This window comes from Mirounga angustirostris, unplaced genomic scaffold (assembly GCF_029215605.1).
Source record: "Mirounga angustirostris isolate CCGP_5_RB_7025 unplaced genomic scaffold, mMirAng1.0.hap1 SCAF_17, whole genome shotgun sequence".
Lineage (NCBI taxonomy): Eukaryota > Metazoa > Chordata > Mammalia > Carnivora > Phocidae > Mirounga > Mirounga angustirostris.
This window is the reverse complement of record NW_026991725.1, coordinates 12796384-12818638: the sequence shown is the minus strand read 5'-3', so window position 1 is coordinate 12818638 and position 22255 is coordinate 12796384. Positions and strand designations below refer to the sequence as shown.

At 37.3% G+C, this 22255-nt stretch overlaps 1 protein-coding gene across 8 annotated transcripts in view; it reads left to right on the top strand.

The window, feature by feature from the left end:
• INTS2 (integrator complex subunit 2) overlaps positions 1–22255 on the top strand; it is a 56793-nt gene that overhangs the window by 7046 nt on the left and 27492 nt on the right. For 6 of the 8 annotated variants that reach the window (XM_064583497.1, XM_064583491.1, XM_064583492.1 and 3 more), the window contains 10 exons: positions 1991–2121; positions 2379–2552; positions 5465–5691; positions 8360–8485; positions 13828–13899; positions 13979–14093; positions 17585–17653; positions 19332–19466; positions 20609–20785; positions 21552–21660. In XM_064583497.1, the coding sequence (XP_064439567.1) occupies positions 1991–2121; positions 2379–2552; positions 5465–5691; positions 8360–8485; positions 13828–13899; positions 13979–14093; positions 17585–17653; positions 19332–19466; positions 20609–20785; positions 21552–21660 (1335 nt within the window). The remainder of the gene's footprint in view (positions 1–1990; positions 2122–2378; positions 2553–5464; positions 5692–8359; positions 8486–13827; positions 13900–13978; positions 14094–17584; positions 17654–19331; positions 19467–20608; positions 20786–21551; positions 21661–22255) is intronic. The other 2 variants (XM_064583496.1, XM_064583494.1) reach the window with 2 other exon arrangements.

Below are 22255 nucleotides of genomic sequence, written 5' to 3'. Positions count from 1 at the left end.
CCGGTAATATACTTTCTTTTGAAGTCTGCTTTATTAATACAGCTGTAGCAGCTTACAATTAGTGTTTGCGTGGTATATATCCATCTTTTTGAAAAGTCTGTATCTTTAAGGTGAGTTTCTTGTAGACAAGTATAGTTGAATCTTGTTTTTTTAAAAAAATTTAGTTATGGTTTCTGCTTTTTAATTGGAGAGTTTAGGCCATTTACATAGACCATTTAATGTGATTATTGTGGTGGTTGGATTTAAGTGTATCATATTGCTTTTTGTTTTCTGTTTGTTTCCTTTTCTTTTCTTCATTTGGATTGAAATTTTTAGGATTCCATTTTATCTCCACTATTGTCATATTAGCTATACGTCTTTGCTTAATTTTTTTCTTTTCATTCTTATTTCTTCATTTGTTGTTGTCAGGTTTAAAGTCTGCATCTTTGGGGCACCTGGGTGGCTCAGTCAGTTAAGTATCTGACTTTTTTTTTTTTTAAGATTATTTATTTGAGAGAGAGAGTGTGAGTGGGGAGAGGAGCAGAGGGAGAGGGACAAGCAGACTCTGAGCTGAGTGTGGAGCCCAAGGTGGGGCTTGATCCCACAACCCTGAGATCATGCCTGAGCTGAAATCAAGAGCCGGTCACTCAATTGACTGAGCCACCCAGGTGCCCCAAGCAACTGACTCTTGACCTCAGTTCAGGTCTTGATCTCAGGGTCATGAGTTTAAGCCTTGTGTTAAGCTCCACGCTGGATACGGAGCCTACTTAAGAAAAAATAAATAAACAAAAAAAATAAAGTATGCAACTTTAATTTATGGCAGTCTACTTTTAATGATTTTCTACCTCTTTACATATAATGTAATATACTTCTATTTCCCCCTCCTGTCCTTTATGCTACTGTTGTCATAGATTTTACTTCAACATGTTACAAGACTCAGAATACATTGTTACTACTTTTGCTTTAAACGGTTAATTATATATATATGTATAAAATTTTATTTTAGAGTGAGAGTGTGAGTGAGGGGAAAAGGGCAGAGGGAGAGGGAGAGAGGGAATCCTAAGCAGCCTCAACGCTCAACGAGGAACCCGACATGGGACTCAGTGTCACGACCCTGAGATCATGAACTGAGCCAAAATCAGGTCTGACGCTTCATAGACTGAGCCATCCAAGTGCCCCACTTCATTCCTTTTTGTAGCTCCACATTTCCATCTGGTATAATTTCCCTTTAACATGTCTTGCAGTTCAGGTTTGATGGCAACAGACTTTTCCAGCTTTTAAAATTTTATTTATTTTTATTTTTTAAAAGATTTTATTTTTAAGTAATCTCTACACCCAATGAGGGGCTCGAACTTAACCTGGAAATTGAGAGTCACATGCTTTACTGATTGAGCCAGCCAGGTGCTGCTTTCCAGTTTTTTTTTAATCTGAAAAACAAAACAAAACAAACAAACCTGATTTTGTCTTCATTCTTCAAAGATATTTTTCACTGGGTATAAAATTTTAGGTTGACATTTTCTTTTAGCTCTTTAAAGATGCCATTCTGTTGTCTGTGGTGGTTTTGATTTCTGTTCCTTTGTGTATAATATTTGTTTTTTTCTCTGGCTACTTTTAAGATTTTCTCTTTTCCACTGATTTTCAGAAATTTGATTATGATGGGTCTCGATATGATTTTCTTTGTATTTATCCTGCTTGAGCTTCTGTGATTATAGTTTCATCAAATTTGAAAAAAAATTTCTTCAAATATATTTTTGTCTTCCATTTTCTTTTTCTTTGAGACTGTAATTATATTTGACTACTTGATATTGCCCCACAGGTCACTGTTCATTTTTTAAGTCTCTTTTCATTCTGTGCTTTATTTTAACCAGTTTCTATTGCTGGGCTTTCAAATTCCCTGATCATTTTCTTCTATAGTGTCTATTCCACATAAATGATTAATTCAAAGGCTGAAGAAATTGTTTCTAACATCTTACTTGAAAGATTAAAGTAATAGTGGCTATTAAATGTTCAGTTTGCAGGGGTCTGATAAAAAATGGAGAACGACAAGATGAAGAAAGTCTTGGAGGAAGGCGCAGGACAGATGCACTACGCTTCTTATGTAAAATGAATCCTTCTCAGGCCCTCAAAGTTCGAGGGATGGTGGTAGGAGATCTTATTATTTTTATGAGACAAAAGCCTTTGTATTATGATCAGAAACTTGCCCAAGGTGGTTTTAGAATCTTGCAGCAATTTGGAATTATAATTATATACTGGATATATTATTACTGTCCTCTCTGGGTTTTTATGTTTTGGGATATGTCTTCTTCTAAACTTTAGAAGCTTTAAAACATCTAAACACTGAAGTGTCTGGCCCTTTTCCTTATGATTCTCAGTTCAGTTTGTTTTCTTTGCTGTGTTAGGTGGAAGAATGTCACTTGCCAGGTCTTGGAGTGGCTTTGACGTTGGATCATACTAAAAATGAAGCTACTGAAGATGGAGTGAGTGACTTGGTTTGTTTTGTTAGTGGTTTGCTTCTTGGAACAAATGCGAAAGTCCGGACTTGGTTTGGAACTTTTATCCGAAATGGACAGCAGGTGAGGGTTTAAAGATCTTATAGGCTAAGAATCAGGATATTTTGGCAACTAGTAAAAGAGAAAGAAGCACTTCTAGAATGATGTCATTAGACCAGTTGTTCTCAATATTTTAGTCTCAGGAACTCCTGACTTTTTAAATCCTGGGGGTTACTAAAGAGCTTTTGTTTATATGCTTTTATCTGTTGATATTTAACATATTAGAAACGAAAACTGAGGGCGCCTGGGTGGCTCAGTCATTAGGCATCTGCCTTCAGCTCGGGTCATGGTGCCAGGGTCCTGGGATCAAGCCCCACATGGGGCTCCCTGCTTGGCGGGAAGTCTGCTTCTCCCTCTCCCACTCCCCCTGCTTGTGTTCCCTCTCTCACTGTGTCTCTGTCAAATAAATAAATAAAAATCTTAAAAAAAAAAAAAAAGAAAACTGAAAACTTGGAAATATTTACTTAATTTATTTACTTTTATTTTTTTATTTTTAAAGATTTTATTTATTTATTTGAAAGAGAGAGAGAGTGAGAAGGAGCAGGGAGGGAGAGGGAGAAGCAGACTCTCTGCTGAGCAGGGAGCCCAATGTGGGGCTCGACCCCAGGACTCCGGGATCATGACCTGAGCCAAAGGCAGACACTTAACCGACTGAACCACCCAGGCACCTCTACTTAATTCATTTAAAAATAATAATAACTGTATTAAATATGAACATATTTTTAATGAAAAATAACCATATTTTCCAAAAATTTAGTGAGAAGAATAGTATTGTTTTACATTCTTGCAAATCTCTTTAATGTCTGGCTTAATAGAACCTTTGGAAAGCTATATTGTATGCTTGTGAGAAAATGAGAGTAGAAGCGGCCAATAATATTTAAGGAAATGCTTTTGACCTCTGGACCCTCTGAAAGAGTTCTGGGAATCTCTAGGGTTTTGGATTAGATTTGTCATCAAAATAAGTTATTATAGTCTGTAATTTTAATATATATTTTTTATTGTGGTAAATACACATGACATGAAATTTACTGTTTTAATCCTTTTTAAGTGTATAGTTCAGTGGCATTCACAGTATTTTGCAACCATCATCACTGTTCATTTTCAGAACTTTTTCATCATCTCAAACAGAAACTCTGTATCCATTAAATAATAATTCCCCATTCCTCCTTCCTTCCAGCCCCTGGTAACTTTTTTCTACTTTCTATCTCTATGAATTTGACTGTTCTAGGTACCTCATATAAGTGGAATCACACAGTATTTCTCTTTTTGAGTTTGGCTTGTTTTAGTTATCATGTTTTCATTTTTTTTTTTTTTAAGTTTTATTTATTTATTTGACAGAGAGAGACACAGCGAGAAAGGGAACACAAGCAGGGGGAGTGGGAGAGGGAGAAGCATGCTTCCCCCGCAGAGCAGGGAGCCCGATTCGGGGCTCGATCCCAGGACCCTGGGATCATGACCTGAGCTGAAGGCAGACACTTAACCAACTGAGCCACCCAGGCACCCTATCATAATGTTTTCAAAGTCCATGCATGTTGTAGCATATATCAGAATTTCTTTCTTTTTCAAGGCTGAATATTATTCCATTGTATGTATATACAAATACTATTTGTTTATTCATCTATTGATGAATATGTATTACATTTTGCAACAGTTTTTAAGTTATAAAATATTTTACTTTTTCAAAGAACATTTCGTGGTGGAGCACCTGGGTGGCTCAGTCAGTTAAGCATCTGCCTTTGGCTCAGGTCATGATCTCAGGGTCCTAGGATCGAGCCCCGCATTGGATTCCCAGCTTAGCAGGGTGTCCGCTTCTCCGTCTCCCTCTGTCCCTCTGTCTCTCTCTCAAAATAAACAAATAAAATCTTAAAAAAAAAAAAAAAAGAACATTTCATGGTAACTCTGTAAGTAGAGTTCGTATGAAGGACTCTGTGCAGAATGATTTTTATCTTGTTGAAAAAAGTGAATTAGACAGTACTGCCTGGTCCTCCAGTCATTTTTTATGCTACTGGCTCACCATACTTTTCTATATCCAAATTCTACTTTATTTCTAGCCCATTTGAGAACTAATTTTTTTTTTTTTTTGAGAACTAATTTAAGCTTTGCTTTTTAAGGGAACTGAACATTTATTGTATGCTTTCTATGTGTCAGGCACTGTGTTAAGCATTTTGGTATGTTCATCTTGTTTGTAATTGTCCTTTGTGTGAGTAAATTTCTCTTATTTATACCTAATGCTATTAAAAATGCAGACATCATATTTTACTTAGAAACATTCTAAAAATGACTAATGTTTGCCTGGTTTTTTACAGTTTAGAACTGCTTTCATACGTATTTTTTTGTTCATTCATCTATATAAAAGATATTGAGTGCTTGCTATATGTAAGGCACAGTGGTAGGCCCTGCCAAGTAATAGATGACCAAGACATGATCCTTGCCTGAAGAACTGTGAGGGTGATAGATAGATTTGTGAACTAATTACAACACCCTTGGGAGTTAAATATTATTAATAAAATATTCACTTCCTTGTCATTAAGGAAAGTGGGGTTCAGAGAGGTAAGCGTACATAATCAATGGCTAAGTTATTGTTTAAACCCAAGATGTTCTGTCTCCAAAATCTGAGCACTTTCTGCTGTATCAGAGATGACTCCTTTAGTCATTTTGTATTTGAAAGTTTAATGTTTAACCATTTAAATGATAGTTTACAGTTCAAATTGTCATTAATTTAGTGTTTTCTGTGCAGCCAATCCAGATTAAGGTGAGTAGAGTATTCTTCAAAGGAATCAGTGAATTTTGAGTTTGCTCATTTAGTTAAAATGAGATTCTGCAGTTCTGACAGCCTCTTCAAATGGGTCAGTTTTAAATGTTTAACAGGGGAGTTTCGTTTGAGCATCCTTAAGTGCTCCATGCTTCCTTCCTTTTGTGGTCCATATTTTTTACAGAGAAAAAGAGAGACCAGTAGTTCTGTCCTTTGGCAAATGAGAAGGCAGCTTCTTCTGGAGTTGATGGGCATTCTTCCCACAGTAAGAAGTACCCGCATTGTGGAAGAAGCTGATGTGGAGATGGAGCCCAATGTGTCTGTGTATTCGGGGCTGAAAGAAGAGCATGTTGTGAAAGCCAGTGCACTCTTACGTCTGTACTGTGCTTTGATGGGGATCGCTGGACTCAAGTATTCAATAATTTGATATTTTACCTTTTTATCATTTTACTTTCTTGTTTCTAATCCCAAGAAAGTGAGCCAAAGGCCTTTTATTCTGAGGATTTGGGTTTTCTGTTGGGCTTAGGCAGTGGGCTGGCCTATATTAAGAGTAAAGTCCTAAGGCAAAAACGTTCCCAGGTGGGATGTATCCATCTATTTTTGTCAGATTGTAAATAGAATTATGTGAATATGGGAGGGGCCAGAGCAGTTTAAGAAAACCTGTGACTTTACCACAGCTTGAAATGACTAGAGTGAATGATCTGTGAGTGATACTTTATTGAGCCCATGCAGTTAGTTGAAGTAAATCTCTTCTGTTTACTTTCACAACTGAGATCACAGATTATTTAAAATTGATATATAGTGATTATTAAGCACAGGGTTTCTATGGAGTCACTGCACTACATCCTTTTGAATAATGTCCTCAACCGTTATACATACAGTCCTCACTTTGCATGTCTCTGAATTTCACTAACCTCAGCTTAGCATTGGCTTAGTTAAATAACACTGTTCCCCCAACAGCTAATATATCAGTTACCATGATACATTGACCAAATAATTGTATGAAATACAAATTTTGCCCAGAGCTCTTTTTTTTTTTTTTTAATATTTTATTTATTTATTTGAGAGAGAGAGAATGAGAGAGAGCACATGAGACGGGGGAGGGTCAGAGGGAGAAGCAGACTCCCCGTCCAGCAGGGAGCCCGATGCGGGACTCGATCCAGGGACTCCAGGATCATGACCTGAGCTGAAGGCAGTTGCTTAACCAACTGAGCCACCCAGGTGCCCTGCCCAGAGCTCTTCAAGCCACAAGATACTCTGTGAATAGCAGATGCACCTCATTTCTTTCTTTCTTTCTTTCTTTCTTTCTTTCTTTCTTTCTTTCTTTCTTTCTTTCTTTCTTTCTTTCTTTCTTTCCTTCCTTCCTTCTTTCTTTATTTTTTTAAAGATTTTATTTATTTATTTGAGACAGAGAGAATGAGAGACAGAGAGCATGGAGGGAGGAGGTTCAGAGGGAGAAGCAGACTCCCTGCCGAGCAGGGAGCCCGATGCGGGACTCGATCGCGGGACTCCAGGATCATGACCTGAGCCGAAGGCAGTCGCTTAACCAACTGAGCCACCCAGGCGCCCCTCTTTTTTTTTTTTTTTAAAGATTTTATTTATTTATTTGACAGAGAGAGACACAAGCTGCGGGAGGGGAGAGGGAGAGGCAGGCTTCCCGCAGAGCAGGGAGCCCGATGTGGGGCTCGATCCCAGGACCCTGGGATCATGACCTGAGCCGAAGGCAGACGCTTAACGACTGAGCCACCTAGGCGCCCCTCATTTCTTTTAAAGTTGTTGGGGACCAGTCACTGCGAATCTATTACTCAGTTGGTGAACAGACAGGAAAGTGCAGAGTTGTACTGTTGCCTTGTCTCAGTGATAGACTCATGTGTCATTTGACAAAAATAATTGAAAGAAGGAATTGGCCAAGAAAGATGAATGTGTAGCAAAGAAACGAAGGTGGTAACACTGGAAGTGGCGTTTGAACCAAACATAAATGGAATAGCTGATCGTGACAATGTCGCAGCTGCCATTTGAGAAACCCTAGATACGTAGCAGAAGAATTTAGTGAAGGTGCCCTTGTCAATATGATTGAGGAAAGTCAGTGTGGAAAAAAGGATGAAGTCCCAGAGGAGGTGATTCTGGCAAAAATCTTCACATTAAAGGAACTCTTAGATATTTCATGACTGAACATAATAACAAAGGATAAAATGTTGGCATTAGATCTGAACTTAGAAAGGGAGATGACAGTTCATCAAGGTGTAAGAAAGAGGTTCATTCCACATTATAAGATATACAATGAGAATAAAGCAAGGGCTTTTCAAACTATTCTTGATAAATTTTTTTTTACGAAGAAAACACTTCACTTCCCAGTGTTTGTAATATTTTCAACTATAGAGCACTATATAAATATTTGCTTTTTTAAAGAAGAAGATAGCAGGAGGGGAAGAATGAAGGGGGGGAAATTGGAGGGGGAGATGAACCATGAGAGATGATGGACTCTGAAAAACAAACTGAGGGTTCTAGAGGGGAGGGGGGTGGGAGGATGGGTTAGCCTGGTGATGGGTATTAAAGAGGGCACGTTCTGCATGGAGCACTGGGTGTTATGCACAAACAATGAATCATGGAACACTACATCAAAAATTAATGATGCAATGTATGGTGATTAACATAACAATAAAAATTTTTTAAAAAAGAAACTAGTAAAAAAAATACTTGCTTTTTTTTCCACTTCCCTATGTATTATGACTGACAAAAGCTTTTGATGTTTTGGCAAATTTTAAAGGTCATGAACATTTAACTTTCCCCATTGGTTATTTCAATCAAGATGCATAGTTTCAGCTTGCATGGTTATTTTTATGGTCCCACACTACTGTGCCAAGTGAGGATTGTGTGTATTTGTGTCTGAGGAAAAACCGTTGTAAGCTCAACAGTTCTGCTTTTAATGATTTAAGATGTTAAAGAGTTTATAAATAGGAAGGTATCATTATAAAGCTCAGAATTTATATCTGAAAAGTTAAACTCTTGGGAAGTTCCTTTTTCTCCCTTCCTCTCTCAACTAACAAAAGTAAAGCCTAATAATATATCCCTTTTTTAGACCAACTGAGGAAGAGGCTGAGCAATTGCTGCAGTTGATGACAAGCCGTCCTCCTGCTACACCAGCTGGAGTTCGCTTCGTTTCGCTTTCCTTTTGTATGCTGCTGGCCTTTTCTACACTTGTCAGGTACCTTCCTATATAGGTTGCTCTGTTTTCTGAAGGTCTGCTTTTGTTTATTTATTGAAATGCACATATAGCATTAATTGGGAGCTTACTAGAAAAATTGGTCTAGGAATGGAAGGTGGTATTATCTTTTTTTTTTTTAACAACATCTGTACTAATTTTTTTTTTTTAAAGATTTTATTTATTTATTTGACAGAGAGAGAGATAGCGAGAGCAGGAACACAAGCAGGGGGAGTGGGAGAGGGAGAAGCAGGCTTCCCGCCGAGCAGGGAGCCCGATGTGGGACTCGATCCCAGGACCCTGGGATCATGACCTGAGCCGAAGGCAGACGCTTAACGACTGAGCCACCCAGGGGCCTGGTGGTATTATCTTTTAGTAAATGGTCTCAGTAGCATCTGCTGTATGCCAGTTGAAGGAGTCATTCTAGTTCTTCAAGATTTGGTAATGCAAATAGCAGTCCCTATTCCCTTCCGTCCTGTTTCCCTTCCCTCAAGGGACTTCTTTCAACTTTCTTCAGTTCTTTTAGCTGATTCTTTTGGTTTTTATTTCCACATCTTTAAATAACATGTTCGTATTTGCTATATTTTTGATTTTTCAATTTTAGGAGTAATCGTTGATTTCCTACAATGAAAGATGAGGAATTAGTTGTCTCCTTCTTGTCTTCCCCCCAGAGTATCTACATATCCTTCCCATCTTCCCATTGTCCCAGTACGGTTATATTGCAAGTTTGCTTTGACAAATATATAATTGTTCATATTGTCTCTACTGGGGGCTCAGCCACATAGTAGATGATAACTTTTCTTCTGCAAAACTTGTTTTTAGTCTTAATAATTATCCTGTGTTTTGTTTATTTGTTTTTCATTTGCTCTTTGTTCTATGTACTTACGTTAATGCAACTTAAAGCTCTGCCAATCTGAACCTCCTCTCAAGATACTCAGGCTCCTTATTCTTTTTTTTTTTTTTAAGTTTTTTTTAATTTATTTGACAGAGAGAGACAAAGCGAGAGAGGGAACACAAGCAGTGGGAGTGGGAGAGGGAGAAGCAGGCTTCCCGCCGATCAGGGAGCCCGATGCGGGGCTGGATCGCAGGACCCTGGGACCATGACCTGAGCCGAAGGCAGACGCTTAACGACTGAGCCACCCAGGCACCCCCAGACTCTTTATTCTGTCAATTTCATTTTCTTAAGGAAGTCTCTCCTGATTCTCTGAACTAGTTATGTCTGCATCTGGTATACAGCTCTCATCCTGGAATTGCTCTTCACTATTATTTTCAGGACTTGCTTCATGTCTCCTTTGTTGGATCTCCTGCTTCCTGCCTCTCATATATATATATTTTTTAAGATTTTATTTTTATTTATTTATTTAATTGAGAGAGAGAGAGAGTAAGAGAGCACAAGCAGGGAGAGCAGCAGAGGGAGAGGGAGAATGGGACTCAATCCCAGAACCCTGGGACCATGACCTGAGCCAAAGGCAGATGCTAAACCAGCTGAGCCACCGGGGTGCCCCAGGATTTTATTTTTTAAAGTAATCTGTACACCCAACGTGGGGCTTGAACCTACAATCCCAAGAGCAAAAGTTGCATGCTCTACTGACTGAGCCGGCCAGGCACCCCAACATATTTCCTTTTTTAATTGCTTTCTCATGTTGCTTTTTTAGCATGAGTATGTGGGAGGTCAACTTTTTTGAGACTGGCTGTTTCTGAAAATGTCTTTATTCTGCTTTGGCACTTGATTGAGTTTCATAGGGTTTAGAATTGGAAGTTGAAAATAATTTCCTTTGAGAATTTTGAAAGTCTTGCTGCATTGTCTTCTGACTTCCAGTATTGCTGTTGAGAAGTCTGATGACATTCTGATTCTTGGTTTTTTGTGTAGCCTGTTTTTTTGTGTGTTTTTTTTTAATATGGAGACATATAGGATTAGCATTTTGTCCCTTGGGTTTTGAAATTTTTGGATGATATGCCTGCTTTTATCTATTGTCCTAGGTATTTAGTAAACCCTTTCAACCTGGGAACTCATGTCCTTCAGTTCTAGGAAATTTTCTTAAACTCATTTGTTGGTTATGTTCCACATGGGTTTTTTATCTTTCCGAAACCATCTCTTATTTGGATATTGGACTTTCTGAAATGATTATCTTATTTTCTTTCCCTTTCCTGTTTTCCTTATCTTTGTCTTGGTCTGCTTTTTAAGAAACAGCTTAGTTGAGAGACCATTTACATACCATAAAATTTGCCCATTTTAAAATGTATAATTCAGTAGTTTTAAGTAGATTTACAAAGTTGTACGACCATTACCACAATCTGATTTTAGAACATTTTTATCACTGAAAAGATACTGCTCATTCTACCTTCGAGGATATGTTTTCAACTTCTAATCCTCTGTCACTTCTGATATCTAAGAGCTCTTTTTTGTTTTCTGGTTATTTCTTCTGTACGGTGGCTGTTGCTTCAAGGTGGCATGATTTTTCTGATATTAATCATGATGATTGAAGAAGCTTTATTAGTTGGTTTTCTTTAAGTTTTTTTTTTTCCTGCTTTTTTTGGTCTCTATTTTTCAAGTTAGAACCTTTTTTTCAGGGCTTTGATCATTCTTGATTGTTTGTATTTAAGAGTAGGAGGGGTGCCTTGGTGGCTCAGGCAGTTGAGTGTCTTGATTTCAGCTCAGGTCATGATCTCAGGGTTGTGAGATCCAGCCTCACATCAGGCTCTGCACTCAGCAGGGAGTCAGCTTGAGATTCTTTCCCCCTGCCCCACCTCCCCAATCCTGTGTGCTTTCTCTCTCTCTCTCTCTCTCTCAAATAAATAAATAAATCTTAAAAAAAAAAAGTAAGGAACTAAAAAGCAGATTGAATCTTTTAATGCATAGGTGGCTCTTTCAGAAACTCTTGGGCTTACCAGATTCTTAGAGAAGACTTTTGTCTTGCCTGGAGAGTAAAGACCTGAGAAGAAACCCATAAGCAAAGTTAAAAGTGAGAGTTAAGGGCTAGGAGATCTAAACCTGCAGTATAATCATTCACTTAATTCTACTTTTAGAATGGTGTCCCAGATATCCCTGGTTGATCCTCAGTTCAGAGACATCCTCTTTCAGCATTTCCAGAGCACAAATCTCCAGTATTTTCTCTGCTGGGGGATGGGGATTCATCTAATTGTGTCGAATGGAGGAGGTGATCTGGAGATCTACTACCTATATAGACTGTTGATCTTTTTAATTTAGTCTGTTTTCACTCTCCCTCCCAGAAATGCCTGGAGCTGTCAGTTCCTGAGCTCTTTGGGGATTCTGTGGTATAAAGTGGATTTGCTTTTCCCTCATGTTAGTTTAGTATTCTGCTTTCTTGAGTCTGCTGAGTTAGTTACCACTCTTCAAAATGTGCTCTCACTTCCAGTAGTTTGTGTTGTTGTCCCTCAGTATCATCTTACGCATTTATGCCTTTTAGGAAAATCCCTTTAATGTAGTTTGAAGTTTTAGGAGGGTGTGAAATTAGGTAATAGAATCAAGTGCTTTCCTTTCTCTTTACCTGAAGTAATTGCTAAACATTATCTCTAATCTTTATTACTTCTGGAAGGTGGGTATTTCTATCTGTATTTTTGGATAGGAGAGTTAAAGTTTAGAAGGATCATTTAAATTTCTTGTTTGAGATCACATTACCAGTAATTAATAGAGTTAGGATTCCTCCTGAGCTCTGCCATGCTCTAAAGGCTGTTATCTTTCTACTATGTAATGCTGTCTTTTATTAGTGGAATCATTTAGCTGTAGTTGAGAATGACCGTTTAAATTTTCTTAGCATGGGATAGCAGGCTTTTCGGTTGCTTTTTGTTTTACCCATTTACACTGCAATGAAGTGGAAGAAAATCAAAATTATTTTCACAAGTCAAAGTTGACTTGTACCTTTTAATGTAAGTCTAGGAATTCCCTTTAAAAACATTGTTGGTATGTTTTTATAATCATTTTTTATGTCTCATGAACCCATAGCTCTTTTTTCTTTTTCTTTGAATAGTGATCACTTATTTCTCTATAATTTTGAGTTCTGCTCAAAATGTTTCTGTAAGGGGCTCCTTGGTGGCTCAGTTGTTAAGCATCTGCCTTCGGCTCAGGTCATGATCCCAGGGTCCTGGGATCGAGCCCCATGTCGGGCTCCCTGCTCGGCCGGAAGCCTACTTCTTCCTCTCCCACTCCCCCTACTTGGGTTCCCCCTCCCACTGTGTCTCTCTCTGTCAAATAAATTAAAAAAAAAAAAAATCTTAAAAAAAAGTTTCTGTAAATTAAATTTTATTTTCCTTGGGCGCCTGGGTGGCTCAGATGGTTAAGCCTCTGCCTTCTGCTCAGGTCATGATCCCAGCGTCCTGGAATCAAGTCCCACATCCGGCTCCCTTCTCAGCAGAGAGCCTGCTTCTCCCTCTCCCTCTGCAACTCCCCCTGCTCATGCTCTCTCTCTCTCTCTGTATCTCGCTGTCTCAAATGATTAAATAAAAAAAAGTAAAAAAATTAAAAAAAATTTTATTTTCCTTGGAACTGCTCTACTACTCAGTTTGTGACCTCTTTTTTTTTAAATTTTTAAAAAGATTTTATTTATTTATTTGACAGAGAGAGACACAGCGAGAGAGGGAACACGAGCAGGGGGAGTGGGAGAGGGAGAAGCAGGCTTCCCACTGAGCAGGGAGCCTGATGCGGGGCTGGATCCCAGGACCCCGGGATCATGACCTGAGCCGAAGGCAGATGCTTAATGACTGAGCCACCTAGGCGCCCCAGTTTGTGACTTCTTTTTTTTTTTTTTTTTAAAGATTTTATTTATTTATTTGAGACAGAGAGAATGAGAGGGAAGAGGTCAGAGGGAGAAGCAGACCCCCCGCTGAGCAGGGAGCCCGATGCGGGACTCGATCCCGGGACTCCAGGATCATGACCTGAGCCAAAGGCAGTCGCTTAACCAACTGAGCCACCCAGGCGCCCCAGTTTGTGACTTCTTGATGACCGCTTTAACTCTAGATTTTTTCCATATGAAATATTAGCTGTTAATACAGTTCTTCTACCATTTTAATTCCAGAAGGTCTTTGCTTTTCTAAAAAATGAGAGGATTTCACTCTCTCCAACTTGCAAATGCAGTAATTAAGTCTTTGAGAGGGTTTGACTGTTCACATTCATAAAGAAAAGCAAAAGGCCCTTATTCTTCATCTCTGGAACTACTTCATATTTCAATGACAGTTAATGGCCACTTCAACAAGCAATTAATTTGAATTGATATTTCAAAATAGGAAGGAAAAAATAATTTCTGCTAAAAATACTTCCAGAATGTTTTCTCATTCTTATGATAGTATATCTGGCTTAAGCCAGTGACCCTCTTGTATGTTTTATATAGTACACCTGAACAGGAGCAGCTAATGGTAGTGTGGCTAAGTTGGATGATAAAAGAAGAAGCTTATTTTGAAAGGTAAGATTACTTAATTTGTTGCAGTTAGTGTTTCTTATCCTCTCTTTGGAAATTCATATTTTCTTTTTTGTTTCAACAGTACTTCTGGTGTCTCTGCTTCTTTTGGGGAGATGTTGTTATTGGTCGCTATGTACTTTCATAGCAACCAACTTAGCGCTATCATTGACTTGGTCTGTTCCACTCTGGGGATGAAGGTAATTTCCTTTTATTTTCTTTCTAAGGAAGCTAGTTCTAAGCTGGGTGTTTTTTTTGTAGTGTACAGTACGTTTTGTTTCCATTTTGAAGTAATTTTAGTTTAATAGTTTAAAATTTTATCAGGAGCTCTTAGAAAAAATATATATTATGAAAACATTTATTTACAAGAATAAAAGATGTTCAATATAGAAAGTTGGGAAAACCCAAAATATACAAAGCTTGGATAACACAAAAGAAAGGAAGAATATTATTTCATTGTTCATTGTTCAAGATACCAAGTATACTACTGTTAACATTCTTCTGTCTGTTCTTTCTTTACACTGATATATATATTTGTATATATTTAAAGAACTTAACTAATATATGATGACATTTCCTCAATAAATGTTCTTTAAAGATTTTTATTTATTTGAGAAAGAGAGCAAGAGAGAGAGAGCATGAGCAGGGTGAGGGGCAGAGGGAGAAGCAGACTCAGCACTGAGCAGGGAGTCTGATTAAATGTTCTAATACAATATAATTCTCATTGATTGTATCGTAGTCCATCTTATGCACCAATCATGACTTTCTTAATGGATCCTGCCCTATTTGCTATGTAAATTTTCTAGTTTTTGAATGGTGCTTTTAGATGGTTATACTTATTTACGTAAATATATACAGAGGCACTCACATATGTTTATCTTTAAACAGTTTTTTTTGTTTTTTGTTTTTTGTTTTTTTTTTAAGTAATCTCTACACCCAACGTAGGCCTTGAACTCAGGACCCTGAGATCAAGAGTTGCATGCTCTACAAACTGAGCCAGGCAGGCGCTTCCTTTAAACAGTTTTTGGATTAGCTCCTTAGGAAAAAGTTCTAGAAGGCAGGTTACTAAGTAAAAAAAATATAATGATGTTAAGGTGTTTAATGAGTATTGCCACATTACCTTTAAGCAAGATTATACCAGTTTAACTGTTCTCATCAGTGAATGAGAGTGGCAATTAACTGGACTCTCACCATCACTGGGCATTACCGTTCTTCCTAATCTTTACAATTTTGATTGATGAAAGATGATCTCACTTATTTTGCATTTCATCCATTACTAGTGAAACTGTAGTTTTAATTATTATTCTTTTTTAGTTATAGTTTATGGTGGGTTTTTTTTTTTGGTAGTTTTAAAAATCAGTTTTGGCTGGGTTTTTTTTTTTTTTTTAAGATTTTTTATTTATTTATTTGAGAGAGAGAGAGCATGAGCAGGGGGAGGAGCAGAGGGAGAGGGAGAAGTAGACTCCCCGCTGAGCAGGGAGCCCATTGCGGGGCTCGATCCCAGAACACCGAGATGGTGACTTGAGCCAAAGGCATACGCTTAACCGACTGAGCCATCCAGGCACCCCTTGGCTGGTTCATTTCTTTTGTGAAGAGGCTTATCAATGTCCTAATTTTCCTATAGGGATTTTTATTGATTTATTTTTCCTCTCACTGATTCAAAGGGGCTCTTCATATATAAGTGATATGCCATTATGTCTTATATATCATATTTCATTGATTTCAAGACACACATTTTATCCAATATTGAAATGGGGCTTTATTTTATAGTTGACTTGTAATATGGTTGTATTCCCTCCCCCCGATTTTTTTCTTGAAAAGTTACTTTTTTTTTTTTAAGATTTTATTTATTTATTTATTTATTTTTAATATTTTTTTTTTTTTAAGATTTTATTTATTTATTTGAGAGAGAGAGAGAATGAGAGACAGAGAGCATGAGAAGGAGGAAGGTCAGAGGGAGAAGCAGACTCCCTGCTGAGCAGGGAGCCCGATGCGGGACTCGATCCCGGGACTCCAGGATCATGACCTGAGCCGAAGGCAGTCGCTTAACCAACTGAGCCACCCAGGCGCCCCAGATTTTATTTATTTATTTGAGAGAGAGCACGAGCGAGAGAGCGTAAACAGGGGGAGCAGCAGACTTACTACTGAGCAGGGAGGCTGATGTTGGGCTCGATCTCAGGACCCTGACTGAGATCATGACCTGAGCTGAAGGCAGCCGTTTAACCAGCTGAGCCACCCAGGCGCCCCTTGAAATGTTACTATTAAATCAGCATATATTATAGTCCTTAGCGTCTTTATTTATTTATTTATTTTATTTTTATTTTTTAAAGAAAAAACTACTTAGCGTCTTTAAAAGTGAGAAGTAAGGGCGCCTGGGTGGCTCAGTCGTTAAGCGTCTGCCTTCAGCTTAGGTCATGATCCCAGGGTCCTGGGATCCAGCCCTGCATCGGGCTCCCTGCTCAGCAGGAAGCCTGCTTCTCCCTCTCCCACTCCCCCTGCTTGTGTTCCCTCTCTCCCTGTGTCTCTCTGTCAAATAAATAAATCTTTTAAAAAAAAAAAAAGTGAGAAGTATACAAATGTTGCAGTTGATTCCTCTCAGTCTTTTTGGCCATGTGGAAATTATTTTTGTGTGTATGTATTTAGAATTTCCTTTATGGTTCCTACTTTGCTGTTACACTTAGAAATGTTTATCTTTAAAAAAAAGGGGCACCTGGCTGGCTCAGTTGGTAGAGCATATGACTCTGGATCTCAGGGTGGTGAGTTTGAGCCCCATGTTGGACTAGAGATTACTTTTTTTTTTTTAAGATTTTATTTATTTATTTGACAGAGAGAGACACAGTGAGAGAGGGAACACAAGCAGGGGGAATGGGAGAGGAAGAAGCAGGCTTCCCGTGGAGCAGGAAGCCCGATGCGGGACTGGATCCCAGGACCCTGGGATCATGACCTGAGCCGAAGGCAGACCCTTAATGACTGAGTCATCCAGGCGCCCCTAGAGATTACTTTAAAAAAAAAAATTTTTTTTTAAATGAAAAAAATGTTTTTCTTTAGGTTTAAAGGAACAGTTACCTATATTTTCTTCCAATGTTTTTGGGGATTCGTGTTTCACATTTAAATCTTTTTTTTTTTTTTTGAAGATTTTTTTATTTATTTGACAGAGACACAGAGAGAGAGGGAACACAAGCAGGGGGAGTGGGAGAGGGAGAAGCAGGCTTCCTGCTGAGCAGGGAGCCTGATGTGGGGCTCGATCCCAGACCCTAGGATCATGACCTGAGCCGAAGGCAGGCGCCTAATGACTGAGCCACCGAGGCGCCCACATTTAAATCTTCAGTACACTTAGAGTTCATTTTGGATATAGTATCATGTGTGCAGGTATATATATATATATATCTGTATGTATATATTTGTTTATTTATTCCCCAGAAAGGTAGCTCTTTCACCTTCATTTATTGAATAATCCACTTCTTCCCACTGACTTGAAAGGCTGATAGTAATATTTACTAAGTACTTTCGTATGTTGGTTCAGTGTCTGAGGAAAAACACACTTTAATGTTGGGTTTGAGGAGCTACTTTTGAAATAGAGTATTTGAACATTAATGTTACATATCACAGTCCTATTAGATAATACATTTATCAGAGAAAAATGTGCTTCATATGTTTTTACATGCTGTTAGAATTTTTTTGGTTGTTTTAGATTGTAATTAAGCCAAGCTCCTTGAGCAGGATGAAGACTATCTTCACACAGGAAATTTTTACTGAACAGGTACTTCTTTTCACTTTATTCTTAGGTATTTCTTTAACTTTCTTTTACAACATTCTTTGGGGGAAAACTTTTATATTTCAGTTTAAGAGAATACTATGGTCTTTTTCTATTCCTTTTTAGTTTCCAGTGATGGTTTATTTAATCTTTATTTTTTATTAAATATTATTTTATTTTAAAGATTTTATTTACTTATCTGAGGGAGAGAGAGAGAGTGCCCAAGCAGAAGGAGGGGGCAGAAGGAGAGGGACAAGGAGACTCCCCGCAGAGCAGGAAGCCTGATGCGGGGGGCCGATCCCAGGACCCTGAGATCATGACCTGAGCCCAAGGCAGACATTTAACTGACTGAGCCACCCAGGCGCCCCAGTTTATTTAATTTTTAAAATTTCTGTAAAGAATAATCCCATGTACTTACTACATACAAAAGCATGTTTTAAATTTATATATTTTGGAGATGTTAAGTAAATGCTTAAGAATATGGTCTTCAGTACTGATGGTAGGGCTCTCACATGGGGTAATCATTTGGGTTTGTCAGGAGAAAAATAAAATAGAGACCTGTTTAAACTTTTAGGCTGTAACATTCATTTCTAACTAAATTATAAGCTAGAGTCTAAATTCTTTATTCTTTAAAAAAATTTTTTTAAGTAGGCTGGGCATGGAGCCTAACCGGGGGCTTGAACTCATGACCCTGAGATCAAGACCTGAGCTGAGATCAAAGGTTGGATGCTTAACCGACTGAGCCACCTAGGCACCCCTAAATTCTGTATTCTTGTATTTACATGTTCTTATTTGGTCTCAGCAATTTTGTCCATGGGTAAACCTAAGGATATTTTATTTTTTCAGCCAAAGAGACAATTCTGAAATTTAAGGTTAATTCCCAGATTAGTCAATTTAAACTTAAGATTAAAAAAACAAATATTTCTGAAAAAATGAGATATTTGAAAATGCTCATGGATGTATAATTGTTGCTTCTTTTAGGATAATATTCTTATCCCTATACCAAACTCTCCTTTCTCCCCTCAATATACATACACTCCCGCAAAACAGACACAAATAGTACATAGGAGACTCGTAAGTTATTTTTTATGTTTTTATTTGAGCTCACTGGACAACTTTGGGGAGGGTCTTTGAAAACCATTAGAAGTCTATGCATGACACAATGAGAATAACAATAAAAATCCCTGTTTATGTGATCATTTCTATCACACCTAGAGAATTTATGTCACATATAAAGATTTGATACTTTTTAATTCACATATGTTTTTCAAACATGTTTTTCAATTCTTTTCCCCCCTCACAAAAACCTTTTGAGGCAGGTAAGACTGTATTGTCCCATTTTATAAATGTGAAAATAGGCCTAGAAGATAAAGTGACTTATCTAAAATCACTGAGTCCAGATTTTATGATTCCAAATTTTATATATTTTTTACCTTACTACATTACTGTCAACATATCTATGTTTAAAAAACAAATTTAAAAAATTAGAGTGTTTTACAAATCCCTAAATGTATGCTGCCTTATCATCTAGAAAAAATTAAATCATGTAATAATTAGTTTTTCTTATTCATTCCTAAGGACTACATTTGTATTAAGTATTGACACTACCTGCTCATCCTCTTTCTTTCAGAATAATTTTATATTTGGTTCTGTCATATGTATTCATACTATTTTTCCCTTTTAGGTTGTCACAGCTCATGCTGTTCGGGTCCCTGTCACCAGCAACCTGAGTGCCAACATTACTGGATTTTTGCCTATTCATTGTATTTACCAGCTTCTCAGGAGTCGTTCCTTTACCAAGCACAAAGTATCAATAAAAGTATGATCTTACATTTATATTTCAAGCTACAACCCAAGTTATGTTTTTTTTTTTTTCTAGTTCTGTTTCAGTTTATACTGAATCCAATCTACTATGGATTTTGTGTATGAAATATGTCTAATTACTAATCATTGATTATAGTAACTAGGACTATAATTAATTTCAGATTTTTTTAAACAATGTAACTCTTAAGTTATTGACAAAATATACAGTATTACTAATCTATTTAAAATTCCAATAATATCATGTGGCTATTTCATTAAAACTTGGTAAGAAATTGCCATTTTCTATACTTTGGTTTTGTTCACCAAACTGAGAAAGTTGCTTGTCAGCCATGACCAATATTTGTACTTTTGTCACAAGGACAGCTAACACTTATATACATATTTTGACATATTTTCCCTTAGTTATAGTTGGCTATATCAAACAGTTAAAAGACCTTCTAAAGAGAAAGATAAGTCCCAGAAGGTAAAGAAATCTGAGCCTTTTCTAGAGGCTCTTCTATTTATAAAGAACAATGAACAATATATGCATTGATATATCACCTTTAACTATCCTTGTTTTCATGATTTAGTGAAGTTATTTTCCAGGTAGATTGTATCTTCTACTTCTTTGTTTTTAGTAAGTGAAATAGATAAGAGTTAAGAGTCTGAATGCGCACCCAATGTATCCACATGTCCTCTATCCATGTATAGTTAAGTGATGGTCTCCCATAAGAGGTTGCTAAGGCCACTTTCTTAATCTATCTGAGGATTTGCTGTGAAGAACTATCCCTCTCCCTCAGTTCCTATGTGCTGTGGGGTCTCTACAACACAGATGGTGCTCTAAATAGAGATACAGTAGGGACTTAAAATATTTTTCCTACTCCTTAAAAACTAATAGATTAAAAACCCAAAGTCCAAATTCAAAACCCAAATTCATCATTATAGATTTATCTTCCATTGGACAATAGTCTTGATTAGGATATAAAAGTAATTCATATTTTTAGATCAAAGACAGTTGTGAAACAGGGTGATATATTTGTAGCGGCTAGAAGTTAATTGTTTCACTGATTCATAAATTATGTAAATTTTATGTTTTTACTAAATTTCACTTTTTCTTATTGCCATAATTGATTTAGTGCCTATAACTGTCTTTTTTAGGACTGGATTTATAGACAGCTGTGTGAGACCTCTACTCCACTTCATCCTCAATTACTTCCTCTGATTGATGTGTACATAAATTCCATACTTACTCCTGCATCTAAATCTAATCCAGAAGCCACAAATCAGCCAGTCACAGAACAGGAGATCCTCAGTATTTTCCAAGGAGTCATTGGGGTAAAATAGTAGTTCCTGTACATTTATTAGCTGATTTTTCTTTTATTCTTCTGACTTGTTCCATATTTTTTCTTTGATTATTAGAGGACTTCTAGGTGGTCCTGAATCTGAAGTGGGATTACATTTCTTCAGATCACTTATGAAATTTACAAGTATGGTATTAGTTCCAAGTAGTTTGTTGAAGAGGCACTTTCTGAGGAATTCTTTAAAAGAGCTCCATTTTAAAGTCTAAAGAGTGCCCTGGAGAGTGTGTGCTTAACAAAGGACTATGTGACATTTCAACACGGTCAGCAGAGGTTTGTTTAGCTTCTTGAGAATCTAAGATATACTTAGATTCAAATAGGAAATTTGGAGAAAATCTTTTTTTCTCCACCTTTTAAGAAGGAAAAAATGATTGTATTTTTCACAGATGTATTCAAATGTACACTATTTTTTTTAGGAGTTATTTTCTTCATTCCAGGTAATACTTGAGACTCCTGTAAACCTTTTTCAGAAGCAGCCTGATGGAATTGCTGTTAAGGAACAGCTGAAGTCTTTTTTTTAATCATAAGGACTGTTAAGCATGTTGCCTTTGATTTCCCATGCCATCTCAAATTTAAACTTCAAGTTGTCTCTTTGAGTTTAATGCAAACATGGCAGTGTTTCTCCCATTTTATCTGAGCTTGGGAACAGTAACACTGAATAGTCTATTTAAAATGCATTTACCGTCAAGAAAGCACTCATGAAATCTAACAGTATTTTAAAGTATTTATAATATTACTTCCAGGGTGATAACATCCGCCTTAATCAACGGTTCAGTATCACAGCACAGCTTTTGGTGCTTTATTATATACTGTCTTATGAGGAAGCTCTCCTAGCAAACACAAAGACTTTAGGTAAGTTATACATATACATAGGGAAGCGTTTCTAGTGATAGTTCATTTTATTTGTTTACATTTTGTTACTTTCCAAGCTGTCATGTGAGAAAATAAGGTCAGATATTCTAACAAGCTCCAGTATCATTCTGTAGTCTTTGTAGTATAGGCATTGTATACTCTGATGTATAAATACATGTATGTATGGGCGCATAACCACCCCTTGAGGCTCAGCCCTTTTCTTAGCAGGCTAAATTAATAACTGAATTGTCTGTATTTTAATAATTTTAGGGACCTTACTAAGTGCTGATAAATTAAGAGATAAACCTGAAGGAAGTATAACTGAAAATTTTTTTGTTTGATTTCATTCTTTGCCCTGCCTCCCTTCCATTAGGTGAAGAATAACAATCTAGTCAAAAACAGTAGAAAAAAATAACAGAAGAGTTTCATTTTGACATTAAAATTATCACTGAACTGCGCTTTCAAACATAGCTACTTTCTATAATATCAGAAGGTCATGGGGCGCCTGGGTGGCTCAGTCGTTAAGCGTCTGCCTTCGGCTCAGGTCATGATCCTAGGGTCCTGGGATCGAGCCCTGCATCGGGCTCCCTGCTCT